The sequence below is a fragment of the Anastrepha ludens genome, chromosome 3 (genome assembly GCF_028408465.1).
Source record: "Anastrepha ludens isolate Willacy chromosome 3, idAnaLude1.1, whole genome shotgun sequence".
NCBI lineage: Eukaryota > Metazoa > Arthropoda > Insecta > Diptera > Tephritidae > Anastrepha > Anastrepha ludens.
In genome coordinates this window covers 69,199,293-69,222,227 of record NC_071499.1, presented here as the reverse complement: position 1 = coordinate 69,222,227, position 22,935 = coordinate 69,199,293, and the positions used below count along the sequence as shown (strand labels likewise).

The 22,935-nt window shown below is 35.9% G+C and overlaps 1 protein-coding gene across 1 annotated transcript in view; it reads left to right on the top strand.

Annotated features, from left to right (window-relative positions):
- Positions 1-22,935, top strand: part of LOC128858184 (lachesin) — a 123,755-nt gene that overhangs the window by 47,600 nt on the left and 53,220 nt on the right. Inside the window, exons 2-3 of the mRNA XM_054094237.1 lie at positions 16,948-17,057; positions 18,181-18,366. Coding sequence (XP_053950212.1) covers positions 16,948-17,057; positions 18,181-18,366 — 296 coding nt within the window. The remainder of the gene's footprint in view (positions 1-16,947; positions 17,058-18,180; positions 18,367-22,935) is intronic.

Genomic DNA, 22,935 nt, shown 5'->3' with positions numbered 1-22,935 from the left:
GGTCGTTCTCAATCTCCTCTGCCGCTAGCGTGCTGTGGTTTTTGCCTTTCGGATGCCACTTTTTGAGACGGAGATACACGCTCCCCACACTTAACTACATTTTTCCGAAGCGTGGGTATAAAATATCCTCGGCCAACTTTTTGATTTAGAGAATGTAAATTTGTCCCTCGCCTTTAACCGGCTTGATGACCTTTAACACCCTCCAATCACCCTTGGCACATCAGGATCTACCGTTGTAGTAGCCGTAGCGCATTTTCTGACTTTACTACTCGAGGGATAAGAACCTTCGCTTTGGGCATAGCCGGAATACTGCTACGGTCTACTACTTCCAGCGATGCACCTTTCTACAGGCCTTGCAGCGTTTTATCAATCTCCCTTAACCACTTTAGGGTGAGCTCGACCACATATTTTAGTATCTTGGCTCAGCTGAACTAGCCAGCGTCATCGAATGATGGGATTGGGGAGAGAGATAGTTCAGCATCCATTTTTGAGATCATGGTGTCTAGTAGTCTCATCTATACTACTTTCAAAATGGTCTTGCGACATCTGCCCTAGAACATTGTTATGGTCGACAAGTGCCACGATCAAGTGCCGTTTAGCCACCATCTCTGCCATAGCTGCTTTGGACGTGGACTCTTCCGGCACTTTGGTATTTCTAGCTGTCGTTCTTGGATTTATATTGTCAGTAGAATCATCTTTTTGCTTTAGTCTCTTACCATCTCTTGCATTCCGTTGATCGCTGCCGCTTACTCTTCATTATAAGCTACTTCTAGCTCTCCCTCTATACGGTTTGCAAACTTCGTATCCGAGGCCTCACACCATTTTTTGTCGCTGAAGTACGCAAAACCTTCTTCAAACTTGAATGTGGCCCAGACCAACCTATCCTTCTCCTCCTTCGAAAGATAGGTCCGGTTTTCCAGACGAGCGCAGAGTTTGATCGCCGCCTTGTATTACGCTTTAGCCTTGAACCTCTATTTGTTTAGCTTAGCTCTAGGCCTCTTCTCTATTATGTCGCGGGCATAGGTAGCTTCGGCAGGAGAACGCAGAATAGACTCTCGTCGTCGGGGTTGATGCTTGCAACGCTTTCGCGATCCAAGTCTACTGGGACTATGGCATCACTACGTTGCAGCATGCTGACGTTGTTGTTGGAGTTACGACCCGGGTCTACAGGGACCCTGGCATCAGAACTCCTTATAGTAGCAGTAGTATTTCAACTGCTGGAACCTGCTCCAATCCCAGCGGAGGTGGAGTCGCAGGTGACGCGGCTTATACATTCACCGACTGCTTCTTCCATCGACGTTTGGCCTGATATCCCAGCCCGTCGTGTACCTTTATCGGACCCCAGTCTGGTTTTTATTCTGATAAACCAACCGTTGCACTTTATGCCTTCTGCCAGGCACCCCATAGTTATGAATCGAGAAAGGACTCATATAGCATGAGCGTGCGTATACGACTCGTGAACTTATTTGCGCGATCATATCATGTGCGAGCTTTCTTTCGTCTTTGCTAGACGCACCGCATCTCCTGGCAGGCCGCGCCATGATCATGGACACGCTCCAAAAGCCCACAAGAGAGAGACTTTCCGTTGAAGAACGCTGAGCAATAGTAGATTATAATCTAAAAGGATGTATTCTTAAGGTAGGGTTCAAAACCCAAGAAAGAAAAAATGGATCACAAATTAATTTAATTCTTGACCAGCTCATACCCAACCATAGACTGCATCTGTTTAGAGCGGGTATCCTCAAAGAGTACCGTCAAATGTTATTTAAACGTCACTAATTTAATTTTTTAGAGATCCTCTCAATGGAAAACTTTGAATTCTTAAAAAAAAATATTTAAACGCACTCAGCTGCATTTGAAATCGCAGCTTTCATGTGAATTTATCATAGCGGTAACAAATTATTCAACAAATTTCCAGAAATTATTAATGACTTCAAGCACCTACAAACAAGTGCATGTTTGGGATTATCAATGTATGTATGTTTGCGTGTGCCAAATGGCCATCAACAAGAGTGCGAATGTGCATACCACGCCAAGGAACTCATTGGCGAGGCCAAGGGAGGAAAGCAAAGGACATGTGGATGGACGCATACTGACAGAGGCATTATAAACGGATTGGAGGCCGTAGCCGCAGGCAGAGACAGCAACAACAACAGCAACGATTGCCAACTCCAAGCAAAAATAAATGTTTGTGTTGTGTGTATGCATGCATTTACATACAAACATATGTTTTATTATGAAATTTTTTTCTTGCTTTGGAAAATTTATGTATATATGTAAGTTATATGGTACTTCTGTGAGTAGTAAAATAAATACGGTCAGTTGTGCGAATGCTTTCTTTTTTTTGCATGTACATATGTACATATGTATACACAGATGTGTAACATTAATATCGTCTGTACGAGTATGTACTTCAAATTATTCATATATACATTCATATACATATATATTTAATACTCATACTTGTATGCACATTCAGAATATGCAAGCCGATTTAAATGTCATATATAGTACACGTGCATGTGTGTGTGGGCACAGACTTTCGGTTTCGGAAATGTAAATGGTCCATTGCCAGCTGCACTGTGGCTAGCAAAGTTCGCATTCGCGGGCTGCAAGGAAATCCTCACTAAGAGCTTCAGCATTTTACTATACTTTAATTGTTGTAAAAAACCACGATTACGTACGAATTGTACAGTACACACGTATGTATATTCGTATGTGAATATGTATGCTTTAAAATTCACCAAAGCTGCCGTAGTAAATATTGAATATTTTACCTCAGAATATCGAGTTTCTGATGACGTAAAATATTGAAGACGGAGAGAAGTGATGTGCCCTTTTATAAGGTTTGTGGCATTTTCAATTTATTTCCACGGTAGACAATTTTTTTTCTTAGGTGTGGTCTTTCTGCAAGCATGCATATACATAGAAAAGTGGTTTCTCAGTTTCCTCAGGTTGGTGATTTTAAGCGTTTATTTCTTTCAATTTGTAGTTTAAGGTCGCCCATGAGTATTTAAAAAACCAAAACTAATTTAACACATTGACTGCCAAGGTACTTTCAGGAAATAAGATGCTCTGGGCCACAGCATTTTTTTTTTTAAGTCTCATCAGAGACGTCAAAATTGGAATTTAGGGTAGTGCTGGTATATTGTCTGCTTAGAAACAGGCAGTTTTTAACTAATTAGTATGTCACACACATATGTTCGACGTGGCGCCTACCGACTTTTTTGAACTCAGGCCCATGGCGGACAGAGGTATATGCACGAAAAAAACATTGGCTAAACATCAAAATACATCGTCGTCATACAAGCTCTACTTCGTTTTGCAAAAGCAAAACAATTGGGAGTATGTTGTTTTTGCAAACAAACACCAAACAACGTTATATGACGACAATGTATTTTGATGTTTGAATCCGTTATTTTTGCAAACAGAATTGGGTTTTGAGCTGCGCCGAATCCACTATAACAGAAATTTTATGGGAAGCCATATATTTTATTATTGCAATAAAATCATATTTATCGTCAATCGTTGCTATGTGACATGGCGAGAGAGAATAATAGTCGTGTCGGACATATGTATCCGACGTGGCGTAAACCGCATAGTACAGTGTCACACATATATGGCCGACTTGGCAGTCAATGTGTTAAGTATAAAAATTTTAACCATCAAAAGGTCTTCCTCTTTCTATAATTTATTTGATCCAAAAACTTCCGATAGGTTGCACTTTGGTGCAAAAAAGTAAAAAAAAATATAAATTTTGATGGTTTTTTTCGAATAAGTTAAAACAAATACAGACACCTACACAAAAATTCTTAATTTAACTAAACAAAAGTGAATTAATTAATTAATTTCAAATTTTAATTTCAATTTCAATTTTTTATTTAAAATTTTTTTTTTGATTTTTTAATTTTTTTTTTTTTTTGCACCAGATACAATTTTTTTTGCGCCTACAATATGCAGTGAACTTACCGTACATGCACCTTTGTTTAAAAGTTTACACAATTTTTTTTTTTTTTTTTTTTTAAAGTATAGTATATTTTACAACAAAATCATATGCCTCAAACCTCCAACTTAGTACAAAATCAAAAAAGTTAACAAATTTCTTAAAAAAATAATTCAAAATGTACAAATTTCTGTTCAGTATTTTAAAATATTGAAGGTATGCAGTTTTATAGCCCATTCCTATTGAGAGGTGCAATTAGTGATGCCGTAACCATAACCTTAGCCGCAACATTACAGCATTTGTCGATTAATCATGCCGTAACCATAAACAGCTGATACTGAATTAGAATTAATTACAACATTTGCCTTTTGTCAAAAAAACACGAATAATATTTTACTAAGTCAATTAATTTTTCGTTATTTATTTCCCATATCCAAATTTTTATCACAATCACCAAAACAAATAAAGTAAAGTATTTTACAGCTGCTTACGGTTACGGAGAAAGCCCAAAACTCAATAGATACATACGGCTACGGTTAATCTTATGACGTTATGGGTCGGCACATATAATCGCTTACAGTTACGCTTACATGACTAATCAGAACAGCTGATTCCTATGGTTACGGTTATGGCTGCGGTACGGCACCCCTAATTGCAGCTTGAATGAGATCTTCCAATTTAAATTACTACATTTCTCAGTTGCAGGAAAAGAATTTTCTGTACTACTGAACCCTTTCTTTTAGTTTAGATAGATGTAAGTTTGTAATTTAATTATGTATACCATTTAATTATTTCTTGATTTTAATAGTCAGTTCGAAATCATACACTTCAAAAAATAATTTTTCTTAAATATTGGTACAAAAAAAATAGAGTGCTAGTTTCAAGTGGCTCAAAATTCTCATTGATTTTTGACTATTTCTTTCGCTGAGGTGTTAAACTTTTTGTTCCATATAAAAGCCTTCCGAATACGTACTTCATACTCGCATGCAAGGCAATTCTCAATATACTCTGCAAAAAAAAATTGTCCAAAATTAACACGCTGTATGAGCATTGAAGAAGGAGTTAAAAACTGCATACCTTAAAATTTTCTCAAGACTCTAATTAAAAGGCTGAAATTTTAAAAAAGGCGAACAAGGTGAAAAATATTGGGGTTGAAGAGAAATACACACTGATAACACATATGCCATTCAGAAGGTCCTAGCTGCTTATTTCTATTGGTGTTAAAAAACTTCAAATTGTTTGATATTCAACTAAATGACAAACCTGTAAGTCAAGACTTTTGAATGCTTTTCAAATTTCAAATTTCACATTCCAATTCTCCTTTACTCACATGACCTACAGTTAAGGGGACCCGGTGGTCTAGAAATTAAAAAACAATTGATTTTTCGTTTTTTCGATATTTCAAAAGTATAGTATCTTAAGAATATACTATGAAATTTTCATGCGGAAATTCCCAATATTATAGCTTCTATAGCCCACGCGCGCCTGTGCCTCAAACTTTAAACTCATTTATCTCGAAACGACTTTTTTCGGCTTGGTGTTGTCCAAAAATATTCAACCGAATCGTTTGAAATTTTAATATGTTGTTCACAACATCAATGGCTGTCGCCCGTACTAGAATCATATTATTATTTCAATTATTTCATTTTTTTTAATTAAAAAACTGAAAAACACACAATTTTTAGAGTACGAAATTCCAAACTGCGCCATTTTGTAAATTTTTTTTAAATTATTTTAGTAGCGGAGCATAGCTGCAGTCATATTTATTAATAATTTTTTTGGTTTTTGTGTTTCAGATAAATAGAAGAGCCAAAATGGGCAACACCGTCCAGGTCTAAATTTTCAGGAGGGTCAACTTCAGCGCCATTCTTTAGAATATTAAAATTAAATTTTTTTTTTTCATTTTTGTATTTAAAAGAATTAAATAAAAAGTTTAAAAAATTTAAATATCGTTTTTCGTTTTATTCGTTATTTCGTTTTTATTGTAAAAAAACTTCATCAAAATACCCTAAATTTTCGAGCTCTAGACCACCGGGACCTCTTAAAATCAGGTATTTTGGATCGTCAAATCTTGAAATATGTAGACATTCCCACAAATCCAAACAGTTCAGCGTAGATTCATTCGCTTCGCTCTTCAGCGCCATACTTTTGTAGAGTATCTGCCATCTTACTAAAAAAATACACATTAACATGTTCGCGGACACAAAAAATTTCAGGGAGCTGCAAAAATAGACAGGCAAATATTTTTGAAACTGGTTGTAATATCCTAAATCTGATTACACATATATTATAAGAGTAGTCAGAACATCGTATTTTAACTGTTATATGAAAGTACTTAATGAATCAAGTGGTCATTACTTTTAAATGTATATTAATTACAAAAACTTAAAGTTACATGAAATTAAATGAACAAAACTTGGCTTTAAAATTTGAATGCTGTAGCATTCACGTCATTTTGCATCACTATAAAAATGAATGCTATAGCATTCACGTCCGCGAACGTGTTAAACGTATTTTGTTAATTCCCAATAAATTAAGAGCGGTACCCAAATTTCTTTGTAAGATTATTTTAGGTGCAATTATTGAACAAAGTTTGTTTAATATGTTGTAAATCTTTATTTGTTTTTTTTCTCTTTATTATTGACGAAATTGTTTTTATGTGTAAGTAAATAAAAAGTATTTTAAATAAAATTTTCTTTTAATATACAATTTCTTTTTTATTAACTTTTAGCAATAAAATATATGTGCCAACGCAAGAAATTTAATTAAAATAAATCTTTTTTTGACTCAATTTGGCTTGGGGATTATATATATACCTATATATAATTGGCGCTTACACACTTTTTGGGTGTCTGGCAGAACTCCTCCTCCTATTTGTGGCGTGCATCTTGATGTTGTTACACAAATTGAGAGACCTACAGTTTTAAGCCGACTCTGAACGGCAGATATTTTTTATGAGGAACTTTTCCATGGCAGAAATACACTCGAAAGGTTGCTATTGCCTGTTGAAGGGCGACTGCTATTGGAATAAAAAATTCTTCATCTTAATGCTTCACGGAGATTTAAACCTGCGTACTCCGAATGGTAGTTACACACCAACACATTCGGCTACGGCCGCCGCTTGAGTTTGAAAATTCGAGAGCTAATAATATAAATATGCCCTAAGATTCTTTGAAATTACTTATCCACTCAAATTCATCGTGTAGTTTGGTGGTCTCAAAGCAAAGGTCATGAAGCATATAGTGTGAGGCTAATTTTACTCCAGTTATGCTCTCGAAAGTAAATCAATTATTCTTCCTCTTAGGCTCCATCAGCTAAAATTCTGATAAACCTGAAACCAAGTTGAACACTGCACTATTTTCCCTATATATTCAAAGTTTGTTTCTTTTTCAAAACAATTATTAAGTCGAAAGATTAAGCAGAGTTGCCTCCGAGTAGAGTTCTTGAAGCATGCTTCTCTCTCATCCGGCCCTGTTTCCAGTGGTAAAACTAGTAAAACCTAGATCGTATCAACACCCCTAGTTTGATCTTATGGTCGATACTCTCTGAGAGTTCGCCTATACAGCCTTTTGATTGGCTAAGATGGACTCTTTCGATTTTATTGAACTGCAATCGCACGTAATGTTGGCTTTACGACAATCTCTGCAATTGTAACTTTCCGAATGTCCAATGATATCTTAATCTATTGGTATTCTAAACACTGTTTAAGTGGCTGCTATTCCCGATAAAGCCTTAGAAGTAGCTGATTTTCCTTGTCTTTGTGTCAACAAAATTTTTTCCATGTTTAGTAATGTCGACACCATGGCAAAGTCATTGAACTACTGTGCGCTGTTCTTATACTGGATTATTACTGAGATCCCTCCCGCACACTCTATTGGTGCTTTGTTCTTCTGCTAGTAGTGCTGGCAGGATCTTTTGAGTTTTCTATAGACGTAATCAAATTTTGAATAATCACCAGCTGATGTGGGCTGTCAATTATATCAAGACAGCATACCAATGCAGAATTTGAAGCAAACGAACCAAAAATAGAATTTTCCGAAATACCCCAACATGAACAAGTCCTGGTGGATAAATTTTGAGTAATAGTATGGTTTTCTATCTAAGCTACAAATATGCTAGAATTGTACTAAAATGGACCAGCAACACGATTTTTCAGAGTATGCCGTTTCGAGCACCACCTAACCAGTCAGTTTTTTTTTTTTTTTTTGTAAATGCACTTTTTTTATCTACTCAGTACAACTTTTGAATATGAATCGAAATATAGCAAATATTTTGAAGCTATCGCCATAGTAATGAATTTTCTATGTAAAAAGTATCCTATAGCCTGCTCAAAAAGATATTTTACCTATCAGTGAAAGTCGCATTAATTTAGCCGCCCCGAAGAATTGTGCCTTCAATCAGACTAACAAAGCTTATCTGAACAGTGTCAGCGTGGAATAAACCACATACCTGCACACATTTATATTTGCGGTGCACTGAAATATTTGTTCTCTTTCATAGCAGCTGCTGCCTCATTCTCCACTGCCTTTTTTGTTGATCATACGCCGTGCTGGCCTAAAATGCATTTGAATTACTTCCACAAAATTTTTCCCAATTTAATTTGTATGCACACAAACAAACATAACACCCGCAATGCACGCACACATACACCAGTGCATGCCAACACAAGCACTTGTGCAGTTACTGTTTGTGTTGTTTGCGGCCATGTTTGCATTGTTTGACCTGCTGGCGTCAGTCGTCAGCATTGTTCGCTTCGCATCATTCAAACGCACTTCCTTTGCCACACTTCCGCTTCTCAATGAATTACTTGCTTCATATTTTCTGTTGTTGTGCCCTCTTTCTGTTGTACGCCACCCTGTTTCTTAGCCTATTTCCAACTGCATTTCACATCCTATCATCGTCGTATGCGACAGCATTGCCGTTCACTTCAGTCTTACCCATTGTCTTGCTGACCTCTCACCCCTTTTTTGTTCCGACTGTGGTTAGCTTGTTTGTCAATCTGTTTATTCACTTACCATAATCCACAAGTAACGCAGTAGCTCTTGCAACAACCTGCCATACGTTTGCACATACAAAGGTGCATATATTTTTGTATAAATAAAGGGTATTTCAAAAGTGACGCCAAGAAGTCAGTAGTGAGTAATTCTTAGACGGCCCCCTTTTCATGTCATCTTTGACATTCGTCAAGTAGTTAAAATTGTTGAAACTAATTATGAAAACGGTCAACCTTTAAGAACCACATATCGCATCATTCGTAATTTTTTGGTGGATATAATCGTTCGAATGAGTCGAAGGTTGGAGAAAAAATTTTAAGAAACAGGTTCGGTCAAGGATGGAAAAAGGACTGGCAGATCAAAAACTGGACTTCAGTTGAGAATATTGTTGCTGACTAACCTACACTATCGATATCTCGACGGTCTCAAAAAAAGTCATTCATGTTTGACGGAATCTACCTATATACGTAATCATGATTGGCATTTAAATGATGCCATTTTTTACAAATAGTTGTTAAGAGCCGTATTTTGAATAAAAAATAATTAAATCTGAAAGTATCCAAATTTGGACATGTTTTATTTTAAAACCACATCTAGGCACGTCTTTTGAAAAACCCTTTATTATATAAATTCATGTGTATATATTTGTAAGCATACGTTAACAATTGCGCTCTCCACTGCTGTATTGCGGTGTCTGTGATGCAGCTGAGCAAATGATGTGAGGTCATCGCTGCTCACACGCACTGTTGCAATATACAAATAAATAGCTTCTGCAGTTGCTTCTAGCCGAGTTTTTGCTTGTGTTGTCTACCTACTATTTATTTATTTAGCTGTCGTCGGGTGAAAGAGAAGTGCTTGTAGGTAGTTTGAGTAGGAATGACATAACTTTTCTCTTACTTAAATCAGCATCTTGATACACTCAGTCTTTCGCAGTAGTATAATATACTGTAACCGAACCGAAAGGAAACTTTCCAATTTTAAATATGCAGATTCGAAAAAATATTGTTTTGGTTGTTAAAGGTAAACCTGTTAAATAAGGATCAATAACGACAATAATTACACTGTGCTACGGTAGTTACTTGAGAAGAACAAATGCTAATAATTATGAAAGAGAATATCTCCCAGACCACCTTTGTCGAAAATGGTGCTAGTTCAGGAATCTATTTTACGAAGAGTAAAGTTTTAAAATATTTAGCGAAAATGCGAATAGCTTATCACAAATATCGCGAATAAAAATACTCCAAATAAAATTTTTGAATTGAGGCTTCTGTGGTTGAATCTAGGTGGGCTTTTTTTGTACTAAATTCTAACCCTCTAACTCTTAATGGGCATTTTTGACCCATTCTCAAAACAACTATAATGAAAGATCATTAAAGAAAGGCAATTGAAGAATTACAATGTTCCACTGAAATTTTAAGCAAATAATTCTACGAGGGCCGCTGAAGCTAAAAAAATTCGAACGGGCTCAGATACGTGCTTAAGAAAGTTAATAGTTAGACTCATGTTTATACATTTGAAGTTATTTAAATACTTATGCATATATTGCGAACACCTACAAATGTTGGAGAGCATTACAGGAGATAGGTAGGAAAATTTAGAAACAGGAAAATTTCAACATGCGATATCTTAGCGAAAAAAAATGATATTTGAGCAAACTCAACGCCATTTGAAAAAAGAAGGATTGTGTTTAAAGATGCCATCCTTTAATTTTGGTGAAAGAAAACATCTGCAAGGCTACATAACCTCAAATATGGGCAAAAATGGTGTTTCTGCACTTTTAGGGTAGGATATCTCAAAAACCAGAGCTGATAGAGCAATTCTGAGGCCAGATTTGGATTCAGCGCTTCATAAACCTTCGGAAATATAGGTTTCTGGGTCTGAATGTTGGTTAAATTTTGTCGGCCTGTGTAATTTTCAAAGTAAGCAAAATGTAAAAAAAGAAGGGGTTTTCTTGATTGTAGCTCGAAACTTATTTCGAAAGCTTGAAGACTTTATAAAACCGTCTCAAAATTCTAAATTGGTAAAAAAGAGGAGTTATAAATTGGTCAAAGGTATCAATTTTTCAAGGCAGCAAGTACCGAAAACCTGTTTTTTTCAGAATAACATCAAATTTTATAGGTACATATATAAAAATTTGAGACATTTGAGAAACTTTGAACATTGAGTAAATCTCAAAGTTATTACATTTTTTTGAAAATTTTTTTCACTGCACTTCTTATAATAATCAAGTTTACAAATAAATCAGCTTGCAAAAAAATGCATTGCGCTACCGGAATAGGGCAAGATGACTCCATAAGTCCACAACTTTTTAACCCTAGAACACACACCCGGGTACAAATGTATCCACTTCAACTTTGAAGTGTTGTAACTTTTGAACCGCTATACCTCTATACCGCTAACTTTGGATCTAGGAAGATTATTTAGTTTTGAGTTCAAATTCAAAATTTGAACCATATCGGACCATTGGTTCAGGAGCTACAGCCTTCCAAACACATTATAAACGTAAACACACACCCGGGATACGTTTGTACCCCAATAGTAAAAATCCTCATAATAATCAAAAAAAAACATTTTTTATATTATTTTTTTATTTGAAAAATTAAAAATATTTATTTCACACATTATATTATTGACTTTTATTATAAAAATTATAAAAATGCATCTTATATCTAAGGAAAATCATAGCAAATAGAGCAATTTGTTGATGTGACCGAATGTTCAAGACACATTGGCTTCTTACATTTGGCGCACAGCTTTTTGGTTTTTCTACGGCGTTTTTCCTCTTGTGCGTAACATAAATAGCAAGATCCGGACACAGGTTTTGGCGGGCGCGCTGCGGCATATGTTGATGCTGCTGTTGACACCATTGATTCCAGCGGTCGGTTGAAATATGCTTCAATAGCAATTTTAGTCGAAAAATTTCGCGTCACTTGGCGATTTATGGCTCTGGCTTCAATAATGGGCATACACAATGCTTCTGCGCAGGATCTGCTTACGCTTGTTGTTTGTTCTTCAAGGCAATATAGGGTTATTCAAATCGGAGACAATGTAGGCTGCAAGAGCTGTAATGTCCAACATGTTGAAGAACATCGCTAGTGGCCATCGTTTTGTTTGTCTTTGTGTTGGATATTCCGCAAACATTTGGTCCATTCGATCAACACCACCTTTGGTACGATTATAATATTCAATTATTTCAGGTTTCCCACTGTCAGCTATTTCAGCATCATTATGCGTGGTCGAAAGCTAAATTACTTCTTTATTTTTTGACGTGATAACGTCTTATAATTCGATTTAACAGGCTGCACGCACGAAAAAATGTGGCGTTACCTTGCTCATTAGTGTTACCTTGCTCATATGTCGTTACCTTGCTCATTGCCGTTACCTTGCTCATTTGTATATAAATTCACATACTTGTATTTGGATATGCCTTCTTCCAGTGTGCATGGTAATGAACCATTTCCCTGTTGAGAATAGGACGATGACAGAAAAAGTAGGAAATGAAAGGGAGTGTTTCGAGTGTAAAGTGTCTTGAAAAAGGCAAATCGATGATGGTGCCTCTTAGTGTTGTTGACTTATTAACGTCTGATGCGCAATCGAAATTGAACATATATTTCATGAATTTGATAAATGTTTCGTCATTTTTATCGTTTGTGTAAATGTAACTTGACCTATTCCATTGCAATTCCATTTACCTCCTTCTCTATGTCCATACAAAATATCTATCAAACAAATAAAATTAAAATTTTGTTTTGAAAATTGCAACCATTCCATCAATATTTTCTTATGACGTTGTCACGTTAAACTATCGTCAGTAAACCGACTTTACAGACAACCTCTTTTTTGGGAACATAAGAGCACATTGTCACATTATTTTTGAAGCCAAATGTCGTTGAACCAATTGTCCTGTTTTTGTTCTGCTTCATTTCTTGAGGAATATATGATTTGTTTTTGCACAAAGTTCCAACGATCGTGAGTTTCCAGGTGAGAAGCAGTTCTGCAACTGGCAAGGTCGTAAAAAAATTGTCCATTGTAATGTTTCGGCCACTTCATTGGTATTTGGCAGACAAATCCTTCACCACTCGTTCGCCTTGGTTCGTTTCCCTACCAGTTTCTGCTTGGCCAGTGCATATTTGTCCATGCAGTGGATATGCATTTGTGGCATCGCAAATCCACCAAACCTTGACACCATATTTAGCAGGTTTTGACGGTATGTACTGCGTAAACCGTGTGCGTCCACGGTAAGGAAATAATTGTTCATCAATCGTCAAGCATGAGCTGGGCTTGTAATGTGCAGCAAGATTATTGTTCATCATCGTCCACAACTCACTGATCGGTGCTGCTTTATCAGTTAGTAAGCGTGTTGCACGAGTCTTTTTATCGTCAAATCTTAGGAACAGCAATATCGAACAGAAACGGTTGACTCCCATTGTGGCGCGATATAAAGGATAGTTTTTGACGCTCCATAAATCTTGAACATGTTCTCCATTGCTATGGTTCGCACCAGTCATAATAAGTATGCCAAAAAATGCATACAGCTCTGTTATTGACACAGGCGTCCATGACTTAGGAGTTGTGTTTGGATGCGCATTGTTGTAAGCATTATAAGTTTCTTTTGCTAACTTATTTGTGTGGCGCATAATTATATCAGCCATTTCAACGTTCATGAAACATTTGAATGTTTGCTCTATTGACAACATTTCAGTGCATCTAGCTGGTCCAGAACGTTCTCTTATAATATTTTGTCTGAGTACCTGACGACTTACATTTGGTTCTTTCATCCACTCAGTACCATCACGTGCAACAAATTTTTCGCCACTAGCAGGTAATTCATTATTTTCTTCTACTTCTTCTTCTTCATCGTCTTCTTCATCATCCTCATAGTCCGCATAATCAGGTAATACTTCTGCGGCACTTTGCGAAACTTCAGCATCGTCATCAGCAATTTCAATGTCATTGAATTGAATTTCTTCTTCATCTTCGAGTCAAAGTCATAGGGAGCGTCATCGTCACAAATTTCATCAAATAAAGATTGTATATATGATTCTCGCTGTTCCTCAGTTAGCCTGCATAATAAAAAAAAAATTAGTATATGTTTACATTGTTGCTTATTTTACATTTTTTACCTTCTATATGCTGCACTTGATAAATATTCGTTTCTTCTTGAAGTCATTTCGTATCCAGTTATTTATAGTTTCAGTTATATTTATTTTCACTTCTTACACTTTTGAGCACCAAAACAATAATGAAAATATCAACAGGCAGCATTTATAACAACACCTCGTGTGAAAACAACCCTTGCAGCTGCATATAAAATACAAAAACCAGTTATACCAGTGTATTTGCTACCTACGTACCCATACCTTGCGCGACCTTTTTGCACATATCTTTTCAACCAGGTAGAAATTTCAATGAAATAAAAACCAAAATGTGTATTCGTTGTTACTCTACAAGTATATTATTATAAATTATATTATTTTGTTTTGCATTTATCAGGACAACAACAAAAACAAAAATCCACTGTTGCATGTCCTGACTTTATTTGCCCATATCGCTGGAACCAGTAGGAATATTCGAGTGAAACAAAAAACAAAATACTTGTTATATATTAAAATATACATTTAAAACAAAAATCATAGAAATCGGTTGAATAAGCATTAAAAAAACCGCAAAATAAGGTCCCGGGTACAATCGTATCTCGGGTGTGTGTTTACGTGGTATTTTCTGGGTGTGTGTTCTAGGGATAATCTTCTGGATAAAATTATCTCAGAGGTGAGGCAACTGGATGGATACAAAATGAACAATGGAAACATATCAATAATATGTTACGCAGACGATGCTGTTTTTGGTAGCTGATTTCAAAGATAATCTGTAAAGCCTTTTGCATCGCTTTGTTATAACTTTCAAAAAATACAATATGGAAGTTTCAACTGAAAAACCTAAATCTTAGTAATATCAAAAAAACCTAAAAGATGCAAGTTGGAGATTGATCCGTCATTTGATAGAACAAGTAATGCAACTTAAATATTCGGTTGTAGATGTGCTCGTGTCTAGCAATCGAAATATATTATAATAGCAGAGGTGCGAGAGAGACTTGCAAACGCTGCACGGATATCAGGGTGTCCGCAAGAAACCGCTTGTAAAAACAAGTATATAACAATGGAAGCATGGAAAATAAAACACGAATCTACCAAATACTTGTAAGGCCGATATTGATTTATGAGCAGAAGCTCGTGCAGAAAACATGAAAAAAGAATTGAAAATTTTTATAATATAGAATTCATTTTTTACAGGATTAACTAGCTGTACAACAACTAATATTTACGAAAAAAAAAGAAAAATAACTTTAAAGAAAAATCACAAATATTCAATTCATTCTAAACCATTTTATTGATTTATTTCGAAAGAATTGTGACATTGCAAAATTTAGTTTTAAATCGATGTTTATTGAAGTGCTGTGGGATACACAATATTTCGTGATTTTCCATCTAGTGCGTAGACGAATAAATCAGAAGGTTTTCCGACACGTGAGCAAGCCACATAGAGCTGTCCATGTGAGAAGCATGGATTCTCCAAATTTAGTCCACACACTTGTCACGATTGTCCTTGTGCTTTGTTAATAGTCATTGCGAAAGCGAGTCGCAGCGGGAGCTGTAAACGTTTGAATTCGAATGGCATATCTGTCGGGATCATTGGGATACGTGGCAACAGTACGTCTTCACTTTTGATTTTTCCAGTCAAAATTGTTGCTTCGATAACATTGTTCATTATTTTCTTGACTGAGAGTCTGGTTCCGTTGCAAAGTCATAATGGATTTATGTTTCGACGAAGATTGATGGGTACGCCAATTTTCAATGTAAGAACGTACGGCGGCATGCCTGGCAAATCAAGCGAATTCAAGAATCCAGTTGGATAGTTGACAACCTCGTCTTGATTTTCCACAGTATCAATGGACTTATATCTTGTCGTTTCACTGGGTATTCCATGCTGAATGGTGAAGTTGATGGTATTGATATTGATGTTTTTGGCTGCTAATATAGCACGCGTACTGAGCCACTGATGGATTTTGTAGCTTTGTGCAATGTTTGGGAAAACTTTTTGTACCAATTCGTCGATGCTTTCCGTGATCTTACAGAAGTTTGCTGGCAGGGTGATACACTGTGTAGATTCATCAATTTCCATTCGCCCATTTCCAATATGCAATAATTGATTTGCAAAATTTCCAGCCGATGCATCCCGTTGTAGTTGTACACGCATGTTAGTTTTCAAAGTCAACTTCTGTAAATGACGCCATAGAACTGATGATTTAAGACATGCAATAAGTTCATCACCGGGTGTAGAACGTGGTATAACGGGCAGTGTTTGTCGAAAATCACCAGACAATAAAATGAGTGCGCCACCGAAGATCCGTCTGTTCCCTCTCAAATCTCGCAGTGTACGATCAAGCGCTTCTAATGCTTTCTTGTGAGATATTGTAAAAATACATGTTCATACTGATTTTCATGACAATCGGTTGAACGGGGCAGAAGTTGCTACTCTGCAGCGCCACGCGCCACCTGGTAGCGAGTTACATCTATGAGCATATTCTACAAACCTTCTCCGTGGAAAATACATACATATATTTACCAATTTTTATAATAATCGGTCAAGTAGTTTTTGAGTTCATCGATGGCATACAGACAAACATTCATTTTAAATACAATATATAGAATTAATTACTATCTGAAATCTACGTGTCGCACACACTGAACTAATACGGAATATATACACGTTTTTAGTGATTTATCTATTTGAAATTTGAGTTTATTTATAAACTTAAAAAAAAGTATAATAAAACTTTAAAATTATCGTAAGCCTGTCTGCCACTCTTTGTTTCTTGAATCTAGATATATGTAGGTATTTTTGATTTATCTAAGAAATAATAACAATAATAACATATTCCAAATAAAATAAATGATTCTTCCTAATCTTTAAATTTTTCAAAAATCCATATTTCTGTCCTTTTCTTTGCAGAAAGTTTCACCTTTCAACCTGAGTTTGTGGAAAGCATCTCAAATGTCTCAGTAGCAGTGGGTCGAGATGCTACATTCACATGTCATGTGCGACATTTGGGTGGTTATAGGGTAAGTGAAAATGGTAAACTGTAGTTTGTTAGTTACGGATGTAAAGAATGGTTTCGATGATTTCATTTCAAAAATGCTGCAAATATTGCTGTTCTATATTTATCAGTACACTTAAATTTTGGTCTATAACTTCATTTAAATTAATTGCGAAAACAGTTTACTTGGAGAAAAAGCTTTAAAATTTTAACGTATGATATTTATTAACTTTTTTACACCAAAATTCTATGAACTGAAACTCTACATGCCCGAAATGTTTGTAAACATTTTGAATAAAAAGTTTGAAATTTTAGTAATTTTTTTTTGTTGTAATATAGATTTGCAAAAAATTTGAAACATAGATTTGTATAGTTTTTGATAGTAAATCAATAACATTTTTATAACAAAAATTATTAAAATTAATTAACAATGAAATCAGTTGTCAAAAATTGTCAATAAGCCCCACCTCCGAGTATGAAATCCACAGTATATGAAATTTAAAAGCATATCTTGATGACACATTTACAACGCGTTGATCTGACTATCGCAAACCCAATTTATTTTGAAATTTGTATAGGTCTTGCCAACATTTCATCATATCGATTTCTTTTTATTTAGTTATTTTTTTATTCACTCTGCCAGCAGTCAGTTTATTAGCGGAGTAATTGTTCATTTATATACATTATTATAAAAAAAAAAACGTTAAAAACTTTATGTCAATCTCAGTTAGATTTCACATTTAAAATTTTCAATTATCAAAATATTTTTTTAACTAGTGTTAGAATAACTGAAACAGGCAAGCGAGCATTTTGTGGTGTGTTAACATATGCGGGCGCTTAGCCAGTAATACATACACAAATCCACAAACATATCAGCCAATGAGGCTTTTGTTTCATAATCTGTTTTTCTCTCCCATTTTCTCCACATGAACACTCGACATCGCCTAACTGCTGCTGATCAACTTTCAACTATCACAATTGCGATTTAACTACTACAATTACTGCTGACTGCTTACGTACATTGTTGTTGTATTGCTTTCTACAAACACCTACCGGCACTTCGTTGCTATTTTCCTGCCATTTGTGCTAATACTACCGCTGTCTATTCGGCTATCTGTCGACACTTGTCTGCGCGGCACCATTATCAGGTGGGGTGGCTAAAAGCAGATACAAAAGCTATTCAAGCGATACACGAGAACGTCATCACACACAATCCACGCGTCAGTGTTAGTCACTTGGATCAGAATACATGGAATTTACATATAAAGGCAGTGTCGGAAGAGGATCGCGGTGGCTATATGTGTCAACTGAATACGGATCCAATGAAAAGTCAGGTAAGTGTAGAAAAATGGCAATGAAGGAAAGAAGTGAAAATCAAACCTAGTGGAAATTACTGAATAAAGGTTGGCAGAGGACGAAAACTAAAAGGAAGTGTAAATCGTAAACAAATTTCGGTAGTAGTAGTGCAGAAAACTACTATTATAAGTTGTTTATAAAACAAAATATTCATATATAGATAAGTTAAAATGTGACATGTTGATGTTGTTGTTGGGTGGTGGTTAAGTATTTATACTAAATAATCCTAATTAGTGACTAGCGTCGCCGTAGTCGAATGGGTTGGTGCATAACTACCATTCGGAATTCAGAGAGAACGGTGAAACACCAAAATAGCGGTCGCCTCTCGGCAGGCAATGACAAACCTCCAAGTGTATTTCTGCCTTGAAAAAGCTCCTCATAAAAACAAAATAAAATATCGGTCATTCGGATTCGGCTTGAAACTATAGGTCAGATTCATTTCGAAAGGCCAAATATAACAGCAAATGTGTTATCTCTATGTCTGTGATTTCATTAATTTCCTGTAGGAAAGGTTTACCGAATGAGCGAAGTCCTGTTCTCGCTAAACTTCGACACTCGCATAAATAGTGGAAAAGATTTTCTTTCACCCGCACCGCTTGACAACTTCTGCAGAATGGATTGGAAAGAAGGTTAAGTCTGGTTGCATGATTCCCTACCTTCCAGTGACCAGTAAGGTTTGTAGTAGTACTTGAAATGTTTGAGCGAGATCTTCCTAACAGGTAATTCGTCCTCAGGATTTTGTACGACGGCCATGTTTTTCTTGTAGTACTACACGTATTCATTTGCTTCACCTTCTTTCGTATAAAGCATATTAGTGTGACGCCATGGATGTTTTTAATGTATTGAATGGGGTAGCGACTGCAACCGACTCTGTTACGTTTAGTGTTGAACCTTTCCTTACTAGCCCGTCTGCTTTCTCATTACCCTCTATATTCCTGTGTCCGGAAACCGGGTAATTTGAAGCCAATGACCAAACCGAGCAGTTCCTTTAAACATTGGGAAACTAGTTTAGATGAAATGGAGTTGGAATTATGTACATTAATCCCCGCAGTAATTTTTTCAACCATGTTGTGATAGAGACCTCTATAATCAAAGTAAAAATTCTTTGAGACACATGAAAAGAGCTTAGGTGAGGAAGTGAAGAACTCATTACCTAAGTAGCAACTAATTGCCATTTTGATACAATAACGTCCGTTTAATGGGGATGATGATAGAACTAGTTGTTTAGTTAATATAATAATCCAGAATATTGTGGATGACGCAGTTGAGTAAATACTGCAGAGATTTGGACTCAAAAGCGGCCAGAGTAGACCTTGAATTTTAATATCTACAGCTTCTACAGTATCCATTGTAAGCAGTTGTTGATCTTTTCGAATGAGCGGAAATAGACCAATGCCTTGTGATAGTCCATGTACTTTTACGGCTATATTCAGGTCATATGAAGTTTGTGGTCATTTTTCGTAGCACCTGATGTTGCTGTTACGGCTATTGAAACACCGTGAGGTCATCAAGAACTTCTCCCTAACTAACTCATTGGTAACGGCGAATTCAGTGACTGAAAAGCCAAAAAACAAAACTTAAAGAACTTGCTGAATACTCTATTCAATGGCGCTTTGCATTGCTTAACCATTCCTAGTTGTACTAAGCAAGAAAGAAAAAATTGTGCTTTGAAGGTATCGTAGCATAGCCTTTGTAATAAATACTCCCAATATTAAGCAAAATTTTTTTTTGCCTTGTTGACTCCTCTCTGGAGCATAGAGCCTCGACAAGACTTCAATCTAACACAGTTATGTGCTGTTGTTTTAGCACCGTCCCATGAGATGACGGCATCTGCTATTTCGCGCAGCACCGACCAAGTGTTTATTTTTCGACCGCGGGTTCCAGTCAAGTGTCATCCTCAAGTGCCAGAAATTTTGTTTGATATATTCCAGTATATATTACTGTATATATACATAGACATGCAAGCGAAGGCGAACAGACGCAGTCTATGAAAAACCACAATAAAGCAAGACATATAATGGTTGACGGATGCCCGGTGGAGTTTGTTGAAAACTTCTGCACCTCGGCTGCACCATCACGACAGACGGCGGAGCAGATAAAGATGTCAACTTCAGGCTAAATAAAGTAAGGGCGGCATATGGGCGAATGCATACAGTATAGAGGAGTTCGCAAATCTCCAGGCGCACTAAACTACGAATATTCGGCTCACGTGCGAAGTCAGTATTGTTGTACGGAACCGCAACATGGCTGGTCTCTAGCACCATCACACTGGGGCTACTATATTTCGTCAGCAAATGCCTCCGCATCATCTGTAGAATATTCTGGTTGAACACCATCAGCAACGATACACTGTGGAGATCAACGAATGAGGAGCCCATCCTATGGCAAATCAAACGCAGAAAGTGGCGATGGTTAGGTGATGAAAATAGTACATCACGAAAATCGCACTGGACTGTAACCCATAAGGGAGTAGAGGTCAAAAGATTACTCGGAGAAGGTCGATGTTCTGCGAGCTAGTAGATGCCGACATCACATGGTACGGCGTAAAATCAACAGCCGAGAACCGCGTACGATGGAAAAGTCTTGTCGAGACCCTATGCTCCCAAGTGGAGTGAATAAGGAAGCACATATATTTATAAATAGAGATTTTCAAAGTAGCTTACACTTTTTGGAATTTTGTGTGCCGATAAAAAAATTATTTCTTACTTAAAAATACGTATATATCTCAATAATAAGCTTATAAGCGATTCCATCTCAAGTGATCTGAGTATTTTGGCCATTCTCATAAATTTTTCTGAAAACTGGTTCAACTGAAATCTTAAATACAATAGAAACTTAATTAAAAAAATTTAACAATTTGAATATTTTTTAAAAGCGAAAAATTGTGATACAGAGTTTTTAAAGTGAAATATTTTCGGTTTTCTTTTTTTACATTTTTAAATTTTTAGTATAAAATGTACCACTTAAAATACTTTCTTGGAAAAATTACTTAATTTAGTTATTAAAAATTTTCTGGAAATTTGTTTATTCAAAGCTGATATCAAGCCCAGTAATCCCTAAAAGTTTCATAATGGTATTCCCATAACTTCTCGAGTTATATTCGAATACGTACCGCGAACCAATGAAAACTACAGTACATTTGTGTATTAATCTAAATGGCGACGCTTCGATCAACCAACGAACATAATAAACATTAATAAAAGATTTAAGAAAAAATCTGAAATGAATTTTTAAAGATGTTAAACCAATAAAATTTCCCGTAAATTTCTAACAAAAAATGTTTTCTTTCCGCCAAAAATTGTTTTTAAAATGCAGGTTTATATTCTGAACAAGTAAAGGGTTTTCCAATAATAATATAGGTGTTATTTACGATATTAATAGTTATTATAACGATGGCCAGAATTCTATGATATGGAGCTGGACAACGTTTATTTTCAACAAGACGGCACTACGTGCCACACAAGCAACGAAACCATTGATATTTTACGGGAAAAGTTTCCGCCCCGTGTTATCTCTCGAAGAGGTAATCAGAATTGGCCACCGAGATCTTGTGATTTAACACCCTGTGACTTTTTTCTTTGGGGTCACGTGAAAGAGAAGGTCTACGCCAACAGCCCAGGGTCAATTCAAGACCTCAAAGATGGAATTCGTAAGGCTATCGAGGACATAGGGCAGCCACTTTGCAATTCGGTTATGGAAAATTTCATGAAAAGGATATTACCCTGTAAGCGTGGTCGTGGTAGTCATTTGCCTGATGTTATTTTAATGAAATAAACAACCGATCATTTATATTAAAAAATAGTATTTTTCTTTGAATATCAAAATAACACCTCTTATTGGAATACCTTTCATATAAAAAAATTTTGAAATCTGCCATATAACAATTTTCAACATTGAGGAAAGCACAACATTATTAAATTGTATTAAAAGTTACTTCAGCTTACTTCCTATTATACTCAAGCCTACAACTAAACTAATTATCAGAAAAAATTGCGCCAATATTCAAAATACTTGAATCACTTAACATGCAATAGCATCGTTTTAAAATAAAGCATACACAATTTTAGTTTCGTTTAGGCTTCTATGTTTTTGTTCAAAATATGACTCTGAATAATTGTTTGTAAAAAATTAAATCATTTATATGTTCACCATGAGCATCCATTACAGATCAAATCCGCCAAACAGTCGATTCATAAATGTCTAATTATTGAAAACGTCAGGATATCAATGTAGAAGGTTGTTCAGCAACATTTTGCGCTACAGCAGCAATATTCTCAAAAGAGCGTCCAGCTTTTGGTCTGCCACCTATTTCTTTTATCTTCAACAGAACCAGTTTCTTGAAAATTTTCCAGCAAGCATTGAGTTGTTAGCTCAGTCAAACGTTTCTTTGCACCAAAAACATAAGAAATTTTGCGATATGTCATTCTTAAATATCGACTACTTTCACAATACATTTAAATAATTTTAACGCGTTATTCTATCGTATAAAATTGTATATCTGTCTACTCGAAAAATGCCGGAGATGACTTAGAGTAAGGTACCGACGG